At 40.2% G+C, this 21,098-nt stretch overlaps 1 protein-coding gene across 1 annotated transcript in view; it reads right to left on the reverse strand.

The window, feature by feature from the left end:
* LOC134326904 (phospholipid-transporting ATPase ABCA1) overlaps positions 1-21,098 on the reverse strand; it is a 245,300-nt gene that overhangs the window by 127,721 nt on the left and 96,481 nt on the right. Inside the window, exons 14-15 of the mRNA XM_063009016.1 lie at positions 14,745-14,967; positions 1,149-1,370 (exon numbers count right to left, since the gene is read on the reverse strand). Of these exons, the coding sequence (XP_062865086.1) occupies positions 1,149-1,370; positions 14,745-14,967 (445 nt within the window). The remainder of the gene's footprint in view (positions 1-1,148; positions 1,371-14,744; positions 14,968-21,098) is intronic.

Genomic DNA, 21,098 nt, shown 5'->3' on the forward strand with positions numbered 1-21,098 from the left:
AATTACTTAGTGGAATTCTACAACCCCAAATCAGAAAAAGTTGGGATGGCATGGAAAATCCAAATAATAATAAAAAAAAAGTTTCTTACATTTACTTCGACTTTTATTTGATTGCAGACAGGATGAACCTGAGATATTTCATGTTTTATCTGCTCAACTTCATTTAATTTATTAATAATGAAATGAAACATGAAATGTCTTGGATTCAAACTGTCTGCAATCAAATAAAAGTCAAAGTAAATGTAAGGAACACTGTGTTTTTATTTTATTTGCATTTTCCATACTGTCCCAACTTTTTTGATTTGGGGTTGTAGAATATCTGGATTAAATCACTTAGTGGTACTCTAGAATATCTGGATTAAATCACTTAGTGGTACTCTAGAATATCTGGATTAAATCACTTAGTGGTACTCTAGAATATCTGGATTAAATTACTTAGTGGTATTCTAGAATCTTTGGATTAAATCACTTCTACAGTAGAATAGTATTCTATTCTAATATAAGTGGTATTCTAGAATCTCTGGATTAAATTACTTAGTGGTATTCTAGAATTTTTGGATTAAATTATTTAGTGGTATTCTAGAATGTCTGGATTAAATTACTTAGTGGTATTCTAGAATCTTTGGATTAAATTATTTAGTGGCATTCTAGAATCTTTGGATTAAATTACTTCTAGAATAGTATTCTATTCTAATATAAGTGGTATTCTAGAATCTCTGGATTAAATTACTTAATGGTATTCTAGAATCTCTGGATTAAATTACTTCTAGAATAGTATTCTATTCTAATATAAGTGGTATTCTAGAATCTCTGGATTAAATTACTTCTAGAATAGTATTCTATTCTAATATAAGTGGTATTCTAGAATCTATGGATTAAATTACTTAGTAGTATTCTAGAATCTCTGGATTAAATTGCTTCTAGAATAGTATTCAATTCTAATAGAAGTGGTATTCTAGACTCTCTGTATTAAATCACTTAGTGGTATTGCTAACAAACCAAGCCATTAAAGTGAATCCTAAATGACTTCATATTGGCTATTTAATTTAATAATTGAGTCTAGATGTGGACAGCAGGAAGTCACTACCATGGGTTTTGCAACATTTGCATAAGTCTGAGCTCACAGTCGATACCACACGTTTACTCACCACCAAAGTCTTGACTCGATAGGTCATGACGTCTCTCCAGGCGTAGCACAGGATGTGTGGTAGGTAAAGCAGGAAGTAGATGAGACCCCCACAGGCGGCGGCCAGGTTCGCCCGCGAGAAAAACACACTGATTAAAAAACACTGCATGACAGTGGTCATGCAAAACACCAGCAGGAAGACGAAGATGACAGACGGGTCACTGTAGCGCAGAACACCTCCAAACTACATGTAAAACATGAAGGAAGAAATACAGACATAACAGCACATAGTTACACCAAAACAGATGTTATTATGGAGAAGAATGATTATATGTTTGTGGACAGATATTTGCCAGCACAATTGTTTTTTTAAGCCCCATTCAGTAAACAGCTTTTAGCACAAACACAATGGCAAACATCCTCTGAACCTGAGCTCATTTCAGATGGACCATAAGACAGTGAAACATGTGCTGTGGTCAGACCAGTCCACGTTTCAGCTTGTTTCTTGGTACAATAGGTGTTGAGCTCTCTGTACCGACGACATCCAGAAATCTCAGTGCCTAAGACATGGGTGGCTTGTACTGTATGTCCATGACGGTACTATTAATGCAGAGGCATTTGCTGCATCAGCATCAATGCAGTGCAACGTAGGCCTCATTCTGCACACATTACAACGATGCAGCTTCTTAGACAGAGAGTGCCACCAGGTGAGGGACAGTGGGTGACCATGTCTTACACACACACGCACACACACACACACGCACACGCACACGCGCACGCGCACACACACACACACGCACACACACACGCACGCATACACACACAACTAATTTTTATTACTACCTCATAACTGGTAATGTTATTTTTTTATTGTTATTATTTGCACTGTTTTTATTTGTTATTATTTTATTCTATTTTATCGTTTGCACCTGTAACTATTTTGTCTATATTTGTTCTTACTTATTGTTATTTTTATTTTCTCTGAAACTAAGCTGTGACAAAACAAATGTCCTTTTTTGTCATGCCAATAGAGCTTCTTTTGAGTTTGAGTGTTTGTGCTTGACTGGCCTGCCTGGAGTCCAGATCTGTCTCCAATTGAAAATGTACGATACAGAATGAAGATGAATTAGACAACGTCAACCAAGGACAATCAACAAGTATCCTCAGATCCCAAGCAATAAAAAGTGTAACTAAGAGGAAATGTGATTTAACACAGTGGTAAACATGCCTCTGTCCTAACTTTTTTGGGTGTGTGTTATGTGTGTTGTAGGCATTAAATTTAAAATTAGCTTATACTGGCAAAACACTATTGGTCAGTAAAACACTGGGAATCTTTTTGTGCACTTGTCAGTTAAACAAAATATAATTAAAAAAACCCAGATTTGTCAAAGTAAAATTTATTTATATAGCGCTTTTTACAATGGACATCGTCTCAAAGCCACTTTACAGAATCCAGGACCAACAGACCAACAACCCCTATTGAGCAAGCCGAGGGCGACTGTGGCAAGGAAAAACTCCCTTTAAATTACAGGAAGAAACCTTGAGAGGAACCAGACTCAGCAGGGACCTCCATCCTTCTTGGGTGGCCTAGAATTTGTGATATTATTGCATTTTAAAAAATGTCCCAACTTTTCTAGAAACAGGGTTTGTGTAATGAAAGCCCTTTTTCTTTCTATTATTAAACAGCAATTTATATTATTTTTGTCATGGGTCTTTAGACAAACAATACAATGCCAATGATATTTATTCATTTTATTTAACTATACTGCATATACAGTTGAAGTTAAATGTTTACACACCTGTTAATGGTTTTCTGTGATTAAATAACCAAATCTAACTTTCCCTACAGGAACAAAAATGCTTTGATTGCATATAGCTTTTGACTTCTCTGTACCCATGTGAATAGGGCTAGAGTAAGAGCACCTAATACAAATTGCATGGAACAGTGATTTCTCGCCAAGGTCTATAAGAATATGATTATATGTGACCATTCAATATACACTGATCATTCATAACATTTTATCAGCTCCACTTTCCATATAGAAGCACTTTGTAGTTCTACAATTACTGACTGTAGTCCATCTGTTTCTCTACATACTTTCACCCTGTTCTTCAATGATCAGGACCCCACAGGACCACTACAGAGCAGGTATTATTTAGGTGGTGGATCATTCTCAGCACTTCAGTGACAATGACATGGTGGTGGTGTGTTAGTGTGTTTTGTGCTGGTATGAGTGGATCAGATCACAGCAGCGCTGCTGGAGTTTTTAAATACTGTGTCCACTCATTTGTCCACTCTATCCTTGTAGATGTAAAGTCAGAGACGATCGCTCATCTCATCTATTGCTGCTGTTTGAGTTGGTCATCTTCTAGACCTTCATCAGTGGTCACAGTACGCTGCCCACGGGGAGCTGTTGGCTGGATATTTTTGGTTGGTGGACTATTCTCAGTCCAGCATTGACAGTGAGGTGTTTAAAAACTCCAGCAGAGCTGCTGTGTCTGATCCACTCATACCAGCACAACACACACTAACACACCACCACCATGTCAGTGTCGCTGCAGTGCTGAGAATCATCCACCACCTAAATAATACCTGCTCTGTGGTGGTCCTGTGGGGGTCCTGACCATTGAAGAACAGCATGAAAGGGGGCTAACAAAGCATGCAGAGAAACAGATGTACTACAGTCAGTAATTGAAGAACTAGAAAGTGTGGGTGGTTTTAATATTATGGCTAATCTGTGTATATGACCATGCCAAAATGATTATATATATGACCATCCTATAAAAATCCACCCGCATTATTAAGTTATTAATAAGTTATGAAAGTTTAGTGCGTTAGTTATTTGGTCAAAATAATTGCAGTGCTATTTAAATTCCCAGAAATAAATGAAATAAATATCCTAGGTAGGTGAATGTAAACATTTGACCTCAACTGTAATTATTAAAATACAATACAGCAATCTTACAGCTTATTTTTCTAAAAAATCATTCATCATTGACATGCTGGACAAGTCTGGTGCCAAAGCCTCTGTAACAAACCTACTGCGACAAGCTCAATTAGAATAATTCATGATGTAAAGTGCACGGCTGCTAATGAAAGTGTGGGCTTGTTGAGCCCACATCAGCTGACGATAAGGCGATAAGTCTTTCTCAGCATGTCACGATTAGAAAAGAGACGCGCCAACACGCCATCAGGGAACGGCGAGTGCCGCGCACACAAAAGCGACTGATTGCTAATGCGTGGGGCGCTGAAAAATGACACGAGCATGAGAAGTGGGAAGGGGGAGGGGGCATGGCGTTTTGATTAAAAAGTCTCATTTGAGATGATTAGACAAGACCTTGGCATTGTGGCTCTGGAACAGGAAGATATGAACAGCTTGTGCTTGTGTGTACCAAGCCAAGCATTATCAGCGGGTCACGGAGGCACGGCACGCGTATGCTCACGCCTGCTGCTTCAGATCATTAACCTCACCGTTACAGAGCCACCCGGCCACCTTCCAACACTGGAGCTGTGCTGCTGCAACCCCCCTCCGGCTAACTGACCCCCGCGACACCTGGAGCTCTAGAATAGAGGCACTTTAAAAGAACTCTGGTTTAACCATCTGACCCTGGAACAGGTGTTAGATTTCACCTGTTGGGAAAGTGTAACCCTTGGCATATTGCTTTATTATCATTCTGGAATGCTAATGTACCAGGTAGTTGCTCATAGCTTCTAAAAATGAAACTAAAAACTAAGACTCTTTCTGTACCTGTCAAAAATGCCAAATTGTCCTTAACCCTGCTGGAAAATCATACAAATTATGTATGGTCTCGATTGGATCCAAGTGTTTTTGTGTTGGCTAATGGTTTGTAATGGTAAATTGTGTTAGTCAGGATATGTATCAGTGATGGACATCTTTTTGTATTCGTCAAGTATGTACATCAGAGATGGGGACTCAAGTCGTAAGTTGCACACACAGCGACTTCAGACTCGACTCGGACTCGACTTATGACTCGCAAAAAAAAGATTCGTAAACTACAAGAGTCCCTAGCCACATGGTCCCTACTGAGTGCCCTTGTGTTCCCTACACGCTGATCATGTGATCTTGTCTATGAGACCTTAAGCAGGTTAAACTAATTCATTCGCGCCCTGTGACGGCATCACGTACGATAGCATCTTGTTAAGTTTACTTTCTAAACTATCAAACTATTGAAGCTCAGCCGTCTTATCATAGTGTGATGTCATCTGGGAATAAACCTGATTTTATCATCGTACAGCCGCTTTGTGCTTCATCACGTGGTGTTTTACTGTTTGTGATTAACGGTGTAAAAGTGAACGAGCTACATTTGTGTTCTCGTTGGACTGTGCAGCGTTTCTGGGCGTTCGCCGGTTATTCTCACATTACTGCTAGTTTTTATTAAAGATGAATGAAACGTCGATCCGACATCATTCTGATCTTGTCATTTTCTGCTGTCTAATAATGCTCCGGCTGTCTTAACCCGCAACGCACGCAATGGGTAAATGTTACAGCCAGCTTCCAGTGTAGTGATGAAGCGTCGCTCCCTACTCCCTACACAGTTTGAAATTCACTTCATTTGAACACTTTCGTTACCTTTGGATTGGAATCTCACTTAAAATGGTGGAATACCCTACGTAGTGCACTTCACAGGAACAACTGGGGTGAATGGAACGGTCCTACAGAATTGCCGCTAATGGTTAAAATTTTGAGTAAGAAATGCTGTTATTTGCATTTATTCAGTTTGCGTCACACAGATGATTGTCAATGAAACACTTGATTGGCTTTCTAACGAGTTTGTGTTTTACTTCACAACCAGTAAAAGTTTAGAGGTTTTTAATTATAAGCACATTTACAAAATAACGGATTATATTCCTAATGGGACACACGATTATGAATTTAATAGCATCTGGAAGAACATAAGGTAAGCAGTGGTTATGATTTTTTTTGCTGTATTTTGGATTTTGGCCGCTGTACCATGATTAATCGCACGCTTTTGTTTTGCAATGAAAACAAAACGTATCAGTTTAAGATTTTAACTGGAACCTTCTTCTTACGGAAATTACAATCATTTGCACAATGACTAGGAAAGTAAAGGCACTAAGTAAAACGGCAAAATACAGTCGCTAATCTGTTGTTTTTTTATCTGAACTTACATATTATTTGTTTATTTCTACGCTACATTTCCAATATATGTTTTGTGTAGATTATATTGACTCGTGACTTGACTTGGACTCTAGTCTAAAGACTTGTGACTTGACTCGGACTCTAGTCTAAAGACTCGCGACCTGACTTATTTTGTGACTTGTGAACATCTCTAATGTACATACATAGACGCTTTTATCCAAAGCATCTTACAAATGTGGCAATATACATAGACATATACAATCCAATCAATTGAGGATTAATGGCTTTGCTCAAGGACCAAACAGTGGTAACCCAGCAAATGTGGGGCTTGGACCAGTGACCTTCTGATTACTAGTCCTGTACCTTAACCACTGAGCTACCACTGCCCATATTGTACTGTATAAGATTAATAAAACACTTCACTATATAATGAATAAAAAAACAAGTAAATTCTTGGAAACCATCAAAACCATTAGCTCCAGATGTTCAATATTTAAAAATTCCTCCTTCAGCAGGGTTAACGTCTTTAGAAACCAGGTTAGTCATTTTACAGTGCAGCTCTCCAGTGTTGTCAAGTGGACGCCAAAAATTACAAAGAATTAACGTTAATCACCTTTAAAATGAGAGCAAGAAGCAGTGCGCTGATGCAGAGAGGAAGAAAGCTGCTGATGGTCCAGCTCAGCCAGTAGGTGGAGCTCTTTAAGCCCATCATTCGTACGGTTTCCTTAAGACGCGCTTCTTTTTCCTGCACCACACCCTTCACTAATAGCGCTACCGAGTAGATCCATGCTAAGGTCATGTACATGGGCAGGGAGCGGGACAGTGTTCGCAGGAACCTACATACATAAACATCCAAAAAGTGACATTAACTTAAATGACAGTGAGGTAGATTGATATGAAAACAAGATTTTTGAGGAAGCAGCAAAACACTAACCAACATATTATCTCAGTACCTGAATATATCCATGTAAAATTTAAGCATGAGAATGGGTCTGTCTGAAAATCTAGTGATCTCTCTACATAAGACACATTTTAGGTCATCCTACACTCCCAAAAAGATTACCATACTGTCCCAACTTTTTGTTGTTCAGCATTCCTATAAAGTCTAGTCCATATAAACAAATACATCAAATAAAGATGTCTTTATATTACCTGTTAACAGTAATAAAGCAAACATCATTTGTACAAGGAGTTATCACATCTAACATATCAAATACCATGAATAAAAGTGTTAGGGGTGTGTATGTGTAAAGAACACACACCATCACCACTACTAAGACTAAATTATCAATCCCTAAATCAGCATGAAATTGTCACTTAGAACTAGTTTCTATTAACTACTCACACATACACACATCTCAAACAGCAGCACAGTAACTCAATTTCCCCTGATTAAAGTTAATAAACGGCTGATTGGTTGGCGAGGCCATCATGCTGATGAGCGTATTATTATTCCTCCCACTGCTGAGATATGAATTATATTTACTACAGCTTTCTCCAATTAAATTGCCCAGAATTGATTTAGCTGTCGAAAGGAGCAAGACGTCTTTGTTCTATTTCAGCTACAGAAGCATTCAATATGACTAATAATTTATTAGATTGCGGCCCTAATGAAATAGAAGGCTGAAGATGCCACTGATGAGGGAAAATGAAATAATATGAGAGTGTCAGACAGTAAAGCCAGAAATGAAATCTGTTTTCATAAAGAGACAGAATCACTTCAAGTTGGTTTGGGAAGCATAATCGGAAGTTCTTCTAATTTTTAAAGTGCCCATGTGTATTGATGTTCTGCCTCAAACTTTTGTCTTTTTTCAGCCAAGTAAAGCAATTATTTAAAAGCTTCTCACTTGTTAGAAGTCAGAAATTTTTTTTCTGCCATCAAGGGGCTGCTTATGCTGTGGGTCTGCCAGAAAATCTAGGGATCTCTTTACATAGACGCATTTTATGTCATCCTATGTGCCCCCGAGAAGAAGCTGTCCGAATTATTAGATACCATAAAATGCTGCCTACTAAGGTGCCTTATTTCAAAGCTTTTAACTGACTGAATAACAGGGGAGCATCCGATACTTCCTTATGCTAAGTTCACACTACACGACTTTCAGGTTGTTCAGATTGCTGTACAGTTCACACTACATGACTGGATCTTTTGTAATCGGGAGTCTCTTAAATTGTTGTGGTTTTCACCACACCATCTATCACCAGGAGGAATCACAAACAAGTCTGTCTGGTCTTCCAAACTATGCTTTGCCATGAAAACACACAAGGGGTAAAATGATACAACGTCCAAAAATGCATGTTAACAAGAAGCTGATATGTAGCGTAAAAGCAAGCGGGAAAAAAATAAATGAATCTGGCTGAAGAAGTGGATTTAGCTATGCGACCAGAAGATTGTCTGTTTTGCAGAGAGTTGGTAGTCAAATAAATAGTTTTAGCAATGCAGCATTGGTATTATGGTTTGGCATGGACAATAAGTCACAAATACTGTAAAGCTTGTGTGTGTGCCGATGTATTCTGATAGAAACTCAGTAGGCAACGAGGCAGCTCACAAGGTTTGCGGACAGACCCTATATCAGGCCCTTTGAAACCATTGTGAACATAACGCTACATTCATCCAGCAGTTCCATTCTTTTTACATTTTTGTACCGTCTGATTCAGTTTTTATTTACTTTGGATAACAGAGCTCAGAACTGATGCTGACCAATAGGATTAGGATTTACCACAAGGGTAGGACATAGGTGCATTCTAGACAGGATTCCAGTTTATTACACACACTCACTTAACCCATATGAACATGCTGACAACCTGCCAAACATATAACAGGCAGTGAGTATCGGCAAGGACTGAAGTTATGACCACAGGACCCTGAAACTGTGTGGCATCTACATAACCTGCTGTGCCACATTGACACATACCTTCGATAAATTAAATATAAACCAGGATGTCCAGCAAGTTCATGGTCAGGCGTTCATACACATTTGTCTACATGATGTATTTGACGTTCTACACTAGCAGAGCTGAGGTTTTTGAAATCCCATACTTGAAATGATAATGTGGTATCGGCAAGACATAAAGAACCATTACGCTGTTTCACTCTTAGGAGATTAGCCCTTTTATTTTTGGGAAGAAATAGCTCTTGTGTGAAAAGGGTGTTCATAAAAAAGCCAGATCTGATATATAGCAGGTCCCTCACACTTATCAAACAAGTGAAAATGAATACAGAGACCACCACAAACAACACACTCAATGAAAAAAGGTAACTCCACAAACTCATCACAACTCGAACACAAAATGTGCCACTCGCTACACCATTCGAACACATCTCACTCCTCACAAACGCTTCCAAAACAACTCAACCATTTATCCCATTTTAACCTTTAATACTGTTTCGTGTGTGGGCGCCTTTCATTATTGGACACAGCGCTCCGATAGGCGGTGACGTAAGCAGGCGTGGCGTTTCTTGGGGGCGTATCGGTCGTGCCTGAGAGACTAAGAGCGCTTATAGTCTGGATTTAGAGGCATCTGATTGAGCATCTGTGGGATGTGCTGGACAAACAAATCTGATCCATGGAGGCCCCACCTCACAACTTACAGGAGTTAAAGGATTTGCTGCTAACATCTTGGTGGCAGATACCACAGCACACCTTCAGGGCTCTAGTGGAGTCCATGCCTCGACGGGTCAAGGCTGTTTTGGCAGCAAAAGGGGGACCAACACAATATTAGAAATGTAGTCATAATGTAATGCCAGATTTGATTAATATATTTCATTTAAATGTATTTAAACTTGTCAATTATTCGTTATGGTGGGTTGAAGCAATTCAATTAAATCCATAAACAAAAAATGGCGCTTACTGGAGTAAATGAGGCCATTATTTAGGATAAATTCACATTAGCTTTTACTACTGTTGAGTTCTTCATTTTTGGTAAGCTAGGATGCTGTCTGTAACGAATGAATATGAAAGATTTGGTGAGTACTGGTGGCCCGATACTAATACTTTTAAACAATCCACACATGGTACACAATGAGGAGACAGAAAAGCATATCACATTTGCTAAAACTGCTTTAACACCATGCACAATCAATTAGCATAATTACTCAATACAGAAAAAAGTTCAAAGCCTAATTTTTTGCAACTGCACATTAATGTTTTCATAATTACATCCTCTGAGACCAGAGCAACAAACCCACTAAGCATCGCCACTTTATAAATTAAGGATCACTCAGCCCGAATGCTCATGATTTTCTCACAGTGATTATAAACACAGTGAGAACTCCCAGTTAGCACTGCAAATGGAATAAAAAGCATTTAGTTTTACTTATTTGTTTTGGATTATTGTGAAATACATAAGCTATCGGATTAAATTAATAGCAATTGGTCAAACAACAGAACGAACTCCAAATCCGTGTCTTGACCAGTGTTTACTGTAAAAGTATACCAGAGAAATGCCAACGTGCATACAGAGGGACAAAGGCCAGCTTGAAATCACGTCAAGCTTCTGTATTAGGCTGTAATTCCATTTTTGAATGTGTCTCAGCTACAGGAATAAATCCATAGACAGGACACATTTGTCGTTGACCCTGTAATGTGACACTGTAATGTAATGTAATGTAAAACGTATCGTGAACCCAGCATCGTGAATCGCATCGCATCGTGGGTAGAGTATTGTTACATCCCTAGCAAATACTGTTTAGGATAAACCCACATTAACTTCTGAATATCAGAAAATAAATCAAACGCAAACCTAAACGGAGATTTAATGGTGGACAAAGTCTGTATTTCATAAGCTATGCTGCTGTCCATAACAAAGGATGACATTTGGTGCTGTTGCCTAGTTGAAAAACATAGTAAAGCTTACAAATTGGCATTCAGGAAGAAAAGCCGATCAGTAATATCCAAATTCTTCAATTAGCCTCAATGTTTCCTTAATCACATCCCTCAAAACCAGAGCAGAACCAACAACCCCACAAAGCATTGGTACTTCATGAATTTAGGACCACTCAACCTGAACGCTATTAATTCCTTTAGCAGTGAAATCAAAAAACAGTCGATTTTCATCTCAGCCAAACAATGCAAGTGTGATGAATTGCATTTGTCTTTCCTTCAGCTAGTAACATTTCTGTTTATGGGTATTGACGAATACATGAGCAATAAGATTAAATTAAAAGAACTGAAACCGTATGACAGAACTTTAAAATCATGTTTACAGTTTCGTTTATGATCTAATTTAGAACTGTAAGTCATAATAATGTTCCAGTCTTTCATTGCTACTGCCTCACCTCTCAATAAGAGAAAAAAAATAATAAAATAAATACTGAATAATTCTAGGATGGCACAGTGGTGCAGTCGGTATCACTGTGGCCTCACAGCAAGAACGACCTGGGTTCGATTTTCTGTATGGACAACCAGGGTCCTTTCTGTTTGGAGTTTGCATGGGTTTCCTACCACATGTTCGAAGACATGCAGTCAGGTCAAATGGAGATACTGAAAATGTTCCTTCTGCCCAGTGAATCAGACTGACCACGACCCTGACCAGGATAAAGTGGTGGTAAAAGCCAATTAATAAATGGATAAATTAATGAATTCTTTATTTATTTGTATTTTTTTTATATTTTGTTTTTCTTTTTCTTCCTTTTTTAGCGCGTCCAGTTGCCCGATTGCATCTTGCTTCCTCTCCACCAATGCTGATCCCCGCTCTGATTGAGGAGAACAAAGCTAACCCACGCCACCCCCGGCATGTGGGTGGCATGCCGTATGCATCTTGTCAACCCACACTTTGACGAGTGCAGTGCAGATCAGCACTGTGTACGGAGAGACACACCCTGACAGCACTCTCTTCCCGTCTCTGTGCAGGCGGCATCAATCATTAATTGCGTTAGTTATGAGAGAGACCCTATTCGGCTTAATCCCACCCATATCTGAACAACAGGCCAATCGTTGTTCATGTGGCCGCTCAGCCCAGCCGGCAGGCTAAGCTGAGACTCGATACGCTGTATTCGAGATCCCAGCTCTGGTGTTCAGCGTGTGTTTTTACCGATGTGCCACCTGAGCGGCCAAAGAATGAATAATTCCAACATTTTTCAAAAATCTCCCAAATTGGGCGCTCAGGTGGCGCAGCGGTAAAACACTCTAGCACACCAGAGCTGACATTTCAAACTCTGGGCTGGGCGTCTACATGAACAATGATTGGCTGTTGTTCATGCAAATGGGGGCCGGATAGGTACCTTATAACAGTGGGGTCAAAAAGTATTTAGTCAGCCACTGATTGTGCAGGTTCTCCTACTTAGAAAGATGAGAGAGGTCTGTAATTTTCATCATAGGTACACTACAACTATGAGAGACAATATGAGAAAAAAAAATCCAGGAAAACACATTGTAGGATTTTTTAAGAATTTATTTGTAAATTATGGTGGAAAATAAGTATTTGGTCACCCACAAACAAGCAAGATTTCTGGCTCTCACAGACCTGTAACTTCTTCTTTAAGAAGCTCTTCTGTCCTCCACTCGTTACCTGTATTAATGGCACCTGTTTGACCTCGTTATCTGTATAAAAGACACCTGTACACAGCCTCAAACAGTCAGACTCCAAACTCAACCATGGCCAAGACCAAAGAGCTGTCGAAGGACACCAGGAAGAAAATTGTAGACCTGCACCAGGCTGGGAAGAGTGAATCTACAATAGGCAAGCAGGTTGGTGTGAATAAATCAACTGTGGGTGCAATTGTAAGAAAATGGAAGACATACAAGACCATTGATAATCTCCCTCGATCTGGGGCCCCACGCAAGATCTCATCCCGTGGGGTCAAAATGATCATGAGAACGGTGAGCAAAAATCCCAGAACTACACGGAGGGACCTGATGAATGACCTGCAGAGAGCTGGGACCAAAGTAACAAAGGCTACCATCAGTAACACACTACGCCGAGAGGGACTCAAATCCTGCAGTGCCAGGCGTGTCCCCCTGCTTAAGCCAGTACATGTCCAGGCCCGTCTGAAGTTTGCCAGAGAGCATAATGGATGATCCAGAAGAGGATTGGGAGAATATCATGTGGTCAGTTGAAACCAAAATGGAACTTTTTGGTCAAAACTCAACTCGTCGTGTTTGGAGGAAGAAGAATGCTGAGTTGAACACCATACCTACTGTGAAGCAGGGGGGTGGAAACATCATGCTTTGGGGCTGTTTTTCTGCAAAGGGGACAGGACGACCGATCCGTGTTAAGGGAAGAATGAACGGGGCCATGTATCGTGAGATTTTAAGCCAAAACCTCCTTCCATCAGTGAGAGCACTGAAGATGGAACGTGGCTGGGTCTTCCAGCATGACAATGATCCCAAACACACCGCTCGGGCAACGAAGGAGTGGCTCCGTAAAAAGCATTTCAAGGTCCTGGAGTGGCCTAGCCAGTCTCCAGACCTCAACCCCATAGAAAATTTGTGGAGGGAGTTGAAAGTCCGTGTTGCCCAGCTACAGCCCCAAAACATCACTGCTCTAGAGGAGATCTGCATGGAGGAATGGGCCAAAATACCAGCTACAGTGTGTGCAAACCTAGTGAAGACTTACAGGAAACGTTTGACCTCTGTCATTGCCAACAATGACAGGTTATGTTACAAAGTATTGAGTTGAACTTTTGTTATTGACCAAATACTTATTTTCCACCATAATTTACAAATAAATTCTTTAAAAATCCTACAATGTCATTTCCTGGATTTTTTTTTCTCATTTTGTCTCTCATAGTTGAAGTGTACCTATGATGAAAATTACAGACCTCTCTCATCTTTCTAAGTAGGAGAACTTGCACAATCAGTGGCTGACTAAATACTTTTTGGCCCCACTGTAACTGAAGCAAGTACGACCTTCGCTGGCTAATTGATAGCGCCTGAACAGAGACTAGAGATAATGCGTTGATCAGAGTGTGTCTCTCCGTACACAAAGCTGATCCGCATATGAACTCGCCTAGTGCAGGTGAAAAGATGTGTCGGAGGGTGCGTGTCAGTCTTGCTCTCCTCAATTGCAAAGGAAGCGTAATGCAATTGACAATTTGCTAAAAATCAAAGCTATAGATAACATTTTTTTAGCAAACTTGAGCTAGCAAGCTAACATTATTCAGGTTCTGATTCAATCCTGCAGTAAAACACTAACAATATTACTCAATGATCAGGTTGTACAAGTGCAACCTAGAGAATAAGCTTGTCAGCTAAAGCATGTCTGAGTTTACTCACTCCACATAGCTTCAAGTTGACAATTCCTAGCCAGATAAAAGGAAAACACTTGCTAATAAAGGTATTTTTGTTTGTTTTATCTACATTTATCTAGAACTGTGTGACTATGACAATCACTGCTAAAGAATGTGTTTAGCATCCAAAAGCAAAGCTCTGTAGGATTTGCTGATTGATTGATTAATTGATTAATATAACAAATCAACGTCATTTCGACTGATCGTTCGATTGATTGGTTGATTGACAGATCGACAAATCACTGTCTTCATCGACGGCTCCACTGACCTTTACCATCACGCTAATCAGTGCACACGGCACCGCGAGCAGAACCATGTTCTCTGTAAACCAGGCAAACCAGAGAGTGCCGTTCCTCACACCCACGGCACGCAGCACCTCCTTCAGTCGCAACTCTTTCTCAAGGACCAGACCTTTGATATTCTGGCACACAGAGTACATGAAGGCCAGCACCAGAAGCATGGGCAGGATCATAGCGATAGATGAGACAAAGCTGTAAGAGACATCAGATAACGTTACTGCTGAACTGGGACCAGTCAAGGGCAGGTAACACTGGATTCCTGTCTTGATTCTGCTTTGTGATGGTCACACACTGATTATTTCAACTGTTATTGTGTCACATATATATACAGTACAGGCCAAAAGTTTGGACACACTAGCCAAAAGTTTGGACACCTTCTCTTCAATGTTTTTTCTTGATTATTTTTATTTTCTACATTGTAGATTAATACTGAAGACATCCAAACTATGAAGAATTATGTAGTGAACCAAAAAGTGTTAAACAAACCAGAATATGTTTTATATTTTACCAACTCTACCTCTGCACAACCCAACTGATGGTCTCAAACACATTAAAAAAGCAACAAATTCCAAAAATTCACTCTAGACAAGGCACAAACATTCATTGAAAACCATTCCAGGTGGAAACCTAATAAAGCTGGTTGAGAAAATTTCAAAGAGTGTGCAAATCTGTCATTAAAGCAAAAGATGGCTACTTTGAAGAATCTAAAATATAAAACATAATCTGGTTTGTTTAACACTTTTTTGTTTACTACATAATTCCATATGTGTTCCTTCATAGTTTGGATGTCTTTAGTATTAATCTACAATGTAAAAAATTTAAAAAAATTAAGAGAAACAACAGGAATGAGAAGGTGTGTCCAAACTTTTGGCCTGTACTGTATATACGTATATAACTGATGTATTGTTTTATTACATTCCCCGCTTTTGGTTCGTTTGTCTTTGGCACTGAGAACTTGATGTCTATTTTCCAGAAAACAACCTGGAATATGAACTCATCTGACCACAGTACAAGCTCTGGCCCAGTAAACTTGGTGGTGTTTCTGCACAGAACTAATGAGTTGGGTTAAATTACAATGGTTTTTTAAATTACCCCAAAGCCCATGTGGCGCTGTTTATCACAGTAGCATGACTGTTCCTCATGCAATGCCACCGAAGACTCAAAGGTCACGTACATTCAGTAGTGGTTTCCGGCCTTGCCCTACATAGACTGAAATTTTACCGGGTTCCCTGAATCTTTACATTACATTTACATTTAGCAGACCCTTTTATCCAGGGGTGCCCATACTTTTGTGGCTTGAGATCTACTATTTCAGTTGACAGGTCATCACGTGGCTCCGGTGGGTCCAGTGTCACAAACACTGGACAAAAAGTACACCCTGGACAGGACGCATCAAACCATCGCAAAGCATCACACTCTCATTTATCCACTCACTCACACGTACAGGTGCAATTTAGAGCAGCAACTACACCTACTGGCACGTTTCAAACCAGGAGAAAAGCCACCCAGACATGGGGAGTACATGCATCAGTTCATTCTAATCTGTAATAAATAGCATTTCTCACTAGGTGAAGGTCCACTAGGTGAAGGTAAACCGCAAATTAAAGAAACGGTGGCCATGTTCCATGTCAATCACGTTGACCTGTTAGAATGAGGCGTGATCTACCAGCGTGCACTGTGCGATCGACTGGTAGATCGCGATCGACGTATTGGCCACCCCTGCTTTTATCCACAGCGACTTACAATTATGACTGAATACAGTTTGAGCAATTGAGGGTTAGGGCCCTTGCTCAGAGACCCAACAGTGGCAACTTGGCGGTGGTGAAGATTGAACTGTCAACCTTCTGATTACTAGTCCAGTACCTTAACCACTGAGCTACCACAGTCCTTATCTGTAGATGATGAAAGGCCTACAGTATTTGCAATCTAGCATTTTTTTTTTTTATTGTCTGACAATCCTCTGGGCGGCATGGTGGGTAGCACGTCGCCTCACAGCAAGAAGGTCCTGGGTTCGATCCCCAGGCGGGGGCAGTCCGGGTCCTTTCTGTGCGGAGTTTGCATGTTCTTCCTGTGTCTGTGTGGGTTTCCTCCGGGAGCTCCGGTTTCCTCCTACTGTCCAAAAACATGCAGTCAGGTTAATTGGAGACACTGAACTGCCCTATAGGTGAATGTGTGGGTGTATGTGTGTCTGCCCTGAGATGGACTGGTGCCCCGTCCAGGGTGTTACTGTGTGCCTTGTGCCTATTGAAAAGCTAGGATAGGCTTCAGCACCAGGGTGTTACTGTGTGCCTTGTGCCTATTGAAAAGCTAGGATAGGCTTCAGCACCAGGGTGTTACTGTGTGCCTTGCGCCCATTGAAAAGCTGGGATAGGCTTCAGCACCAGGGTGTTACTGTGTGCCTTGCACCCATTAAAAAGCTGGGATAGGCTTCAGCACCAGGGTGTTACTGTGTGCCTTGCACCCATTAAAAAGCTGGGATAGGCTTCAGCACCAGGGTGTTACTGTGTGCCTTGCGCCCATTGAAAAGTTGGGATAGGCTCCAGCACCAGGGTGTTACTGTGTGCCTTGCGCACATTGAAAAGCTGGAATAGGCTCCAGCACCCCCCTGCGACCCTAATTGTATAAGAAAGTGAGTGAGTGAGTGAGTGAGTGACAAGCCTCTCACAAAGTGTCACAAAGTGGTGACCCCGACCCATCATTGCTTTCAAAGACTCCTCTTATCTCCAATCATGATTCTCTCTCCTATCACCAATTTATTATTGTGAAACAGTGTAACCTAAATATTGTTACCCCTTTTCTCTTGTGCCTGGGTATTACCTTTTTTGAATGGGTTGAACACATCAAATTCTAAACGTCTTAATATTTACAAAGTACGTAACTATGATCATCTAGATATCTATAGTGTACAGGTTGTATCCCTCAAACTGTATTTATCAGTATTTATCAGAATGAGTTTCTGACCACAGGACACTGTTGGTTTGAGATTTTTGCTTGCTGAACTACGTTCAGGTCAGCAGTAAAATTAGGGTGTTACCAAGATCATGACTCATTTATGGAGGAATTTAAAATTGGAAGTCTATCAGTGGGACCCTTGTAACCTTGGGAGATTCGGCCAGTTGGCCAAGAGAAAATGGTCATAATTAAGCAGTAGTTGCTAGCAACAACCTTGCAACAAATTGCTAAAGCTATTAATTTGATATTAAGCTATTAAGTCTTAATACTGTGTTCCAGTTTTCTTTCTTTTTTGGCTTGTTTTTAAATCTGTGGACAATAAATTAAATTATGTTAAAAATAATAATAATAGTTACAGTGGGGCCAAAAAGTATTTAGTCAGCCACTGATTGTGCAAGTTCTCCTACTTAGAAAGATGAGAGAGGTCTCACATTGTAGGATTTTTAAAGAATTTATTTGTAAATTATGGTGGAAAATAAGTATTTGGTCAATAACAAAAGTTCAACTCAATACTTAACATAACCTTTGTTGGCAATGACAGAGGTCAAACGTTTCCTGTAAGTCTTCACCAGGTTTGCACACACTGTAGCTGGTATTTTGGCCCATTCCTCCATGCAGATCTCCTCTAGAGCAGTGATGTTTTGGGGCTGGTTGAGGTCTGGAGACTGGCTAGGCCACTCCAGGACCTTGAAATGCTTTTTACGGAGCCACTCCTTCGTTGCCCGAACGGTGTGTTTGGGATCATTGTCATGCTGGAAGACCCAGCCACGTTCCATCTTCAATGCTCTCACTGATGGAAGGAGGTTTTGGCTTAAAATCTCACGATACATGGCCCCGTTCATTCTCCCCTTAACACGGATCAGTCGTCCTGTCCCCTTTGCAGAAAAACAGCCCCAAAGCATGATGTTTCCACCCCCATGCTTCACAGTAGGTATGGTGTTCTTGGGATGCAACTCAGCATTCTTCTTCCTCCAAACACGACGAGTTGAGTTTTTACCAAAAAGTTCCATTTTGGTTTCATCTGACCACATGATATTCTCCCAATCCTCTTCTGGATCATCCATATGCTCTCTGGCAAACTTCAGACGGGCCTGGACATGTACTGGCTTAAGCAGGGGGACACGCCTGGCACTGCAGGATTTGAGTCCCTCTCGGCGTAGTGTGTTAATGATGGTAGCCTTTGTTACTTTGGTCCCAGCTCTCTGCAGGTCATTCATCAGGTCCCTCTGTGTAGTTCTGGGATTTTTGCTCACCGTTCTCATGATCATTTTAACCCCACGGGATGAGATCTTGCGTGGGGCCCCAGATCGAGGGAGATTATCAATGGTCTTGTATGTCTTCCATTTTCTTACAATTGCTCCCACAGTTGATATATTCACACCAACCTGCTTGCCTATTGTAGATTCACTCTTCCCAGCCTGGTGCAGGTCTACAATTTTCTTCCTGGTGTCCTTCGACAGCTCTTTCGTCTTGGCCATGGTTGAGTTTGGAGTCTGACTGTTTGAGGCTGTGGACAGGTGTCTTTTATAAAGATAACGAGGTCAAACAGGTGCCATTAATAAAGGTAACGAGTGTAGGACAGAAGAGCTTCTTAAAGAAGTTGTTACAGGTCTGTGAGAGCCAGAAATCTTGCTTGTTTGTGGGTGACCAAATACTTATTTTCCACCATAATTTACAAATAAATTCTATAAAAATTCTACTAATAATAAATAAAAATAATAATAAGAATATTTTATCATTTTTTTGTATTAATATTATCCCTTTTCTTTCTTTTATTATTTTTGCATTGATTTATTTATTTTTTAAATATTATTATTTGTACTTTTTTTTTTTTTTTTTTTAATGCTGGAGACTCAGATGGAGGGTTGCTTGCCTCACGCTCCCTCCAATGTGTGGACAGCCCTTACTTTTCTTCGAGCCTTGCACAGCATTTAAGACCCCACCCACTTCTGGTCTGGTCGTTTTTTCCACCCGGCAGACTTGATGGCCAATTTTTGTCTGCATTGCCAATTATGCCAGCTAGGGGGCACCCAGCCAACCAGTAGCAGTGCTGAGTTTTGAACTTGGGGAGTTAAGAATCCCAGCACTGGTGTGCTTGTGGATTATCCTTTACTCTGTCTCACACACTTCTACATCTACTAAAACCCATATTTCTGTGTCAGTGTGATGTATGAGCTGATGCTGTTACCTTACAATAACAGTACATTAAATAAGCTTTATAAGGCCACTACAATGCCAGGTTGATATCTGCACTGTATCCACTTTAACAAAAAGCTGTCTCTGCAAAATTACACCTAAAGCCCAAAATATGCACCACTTACTGTTTGACAAACAGCACACATACATGCCTGATAAAAACACTTACAATTACTTAAGAGGGCAGCTGAGTGGTGGATCATTTTCAACAAAGTGTAGTTTGTTCACCAGGAAAGATTATTTTAGACCTTTAAAAAGAAACAAACTACTTACTCCCATTTACCCAAAGTACAGGGCCCTAAATGTCATACTTTTACTACTAGGATCCATGTTCCACGCAGCATTGGCAGATTTATTGGACAAAAGACTAATGGAAAGACAGTAACAGATGCCACATTGAATGACATCACATGATTTCTAGGAAAGGTTGGAAATGGCATGATTTTTTTTTACACATCTCTTGACCACTGACGGCTTCTGACAATGTCTGGGCTTGAATGCAAGACTTCTGGATTAAAGAGTAAATGTTTTTGTGTTGTGCCTTTATGGTGTTTGCACCTTGTAACATGCACAACACAGGCTTATAAGAAAAACATTTGATATTACACATTTTAAAAGATTAAAAAATATACACTTAAGCCGGAAAGTCTGCACACCCCTTTCACCTTCTCCATGTTTTATTACATTACAGACTCATTCTATAATAGATTGAGCTCATTTTTTTGGTCACAAAATTCTACACAAAATAGCCACAATGACAAAGTAAAAGCAGGTTTTTAGACATTTGTGCTAATTTATTAAAAATCAAAATGTAAAGTATCATACCTTTTGATACGACACCCAAAAGTGAGCTGAGGTGCATTTTGTTTTCACTGATACTGCTTGAGATGTTTCTACAATTTAATTGGAGCCCACCTGTGCTAAATTCAATTGATTGGACATGATTGGGGATTGCCAACACCTGCCTAAATAAGGTCCCACAGTTGACAGTGCATATCAGACCAAACTCCAAGCCATGGGGTCAAAGGAAAGAATGATCTGCAGATCTCAGAAACAGGATTGTGTCAAGGCATAGATCTGAAGAAGGGTACAGAAAAAATGGAGAGAAACAAGATTCTCTGGTCTGATGAAACCAAATTGAACTTTGTGGCCTGAATACCAAGGAGAGGCTGGAG

Source organism: Trichomycterus rosablanca, chromosome 14 (genome assembly GCF_030014385.1).
Source record: "Trichomycterus rosablanca isolate fTriRos1 chromosome 14, fTriRos1.hap1, whole genome shotgun sequence".
In the NCBI taxonomy this organism is placed as follows: domain Eukaryota; kingdom Metazoa; phylum Chordata; class Actinopteri; order Siluriformes; family Trichomycteridae; genus Trichomycterus; species Trichomycterus rosablanca.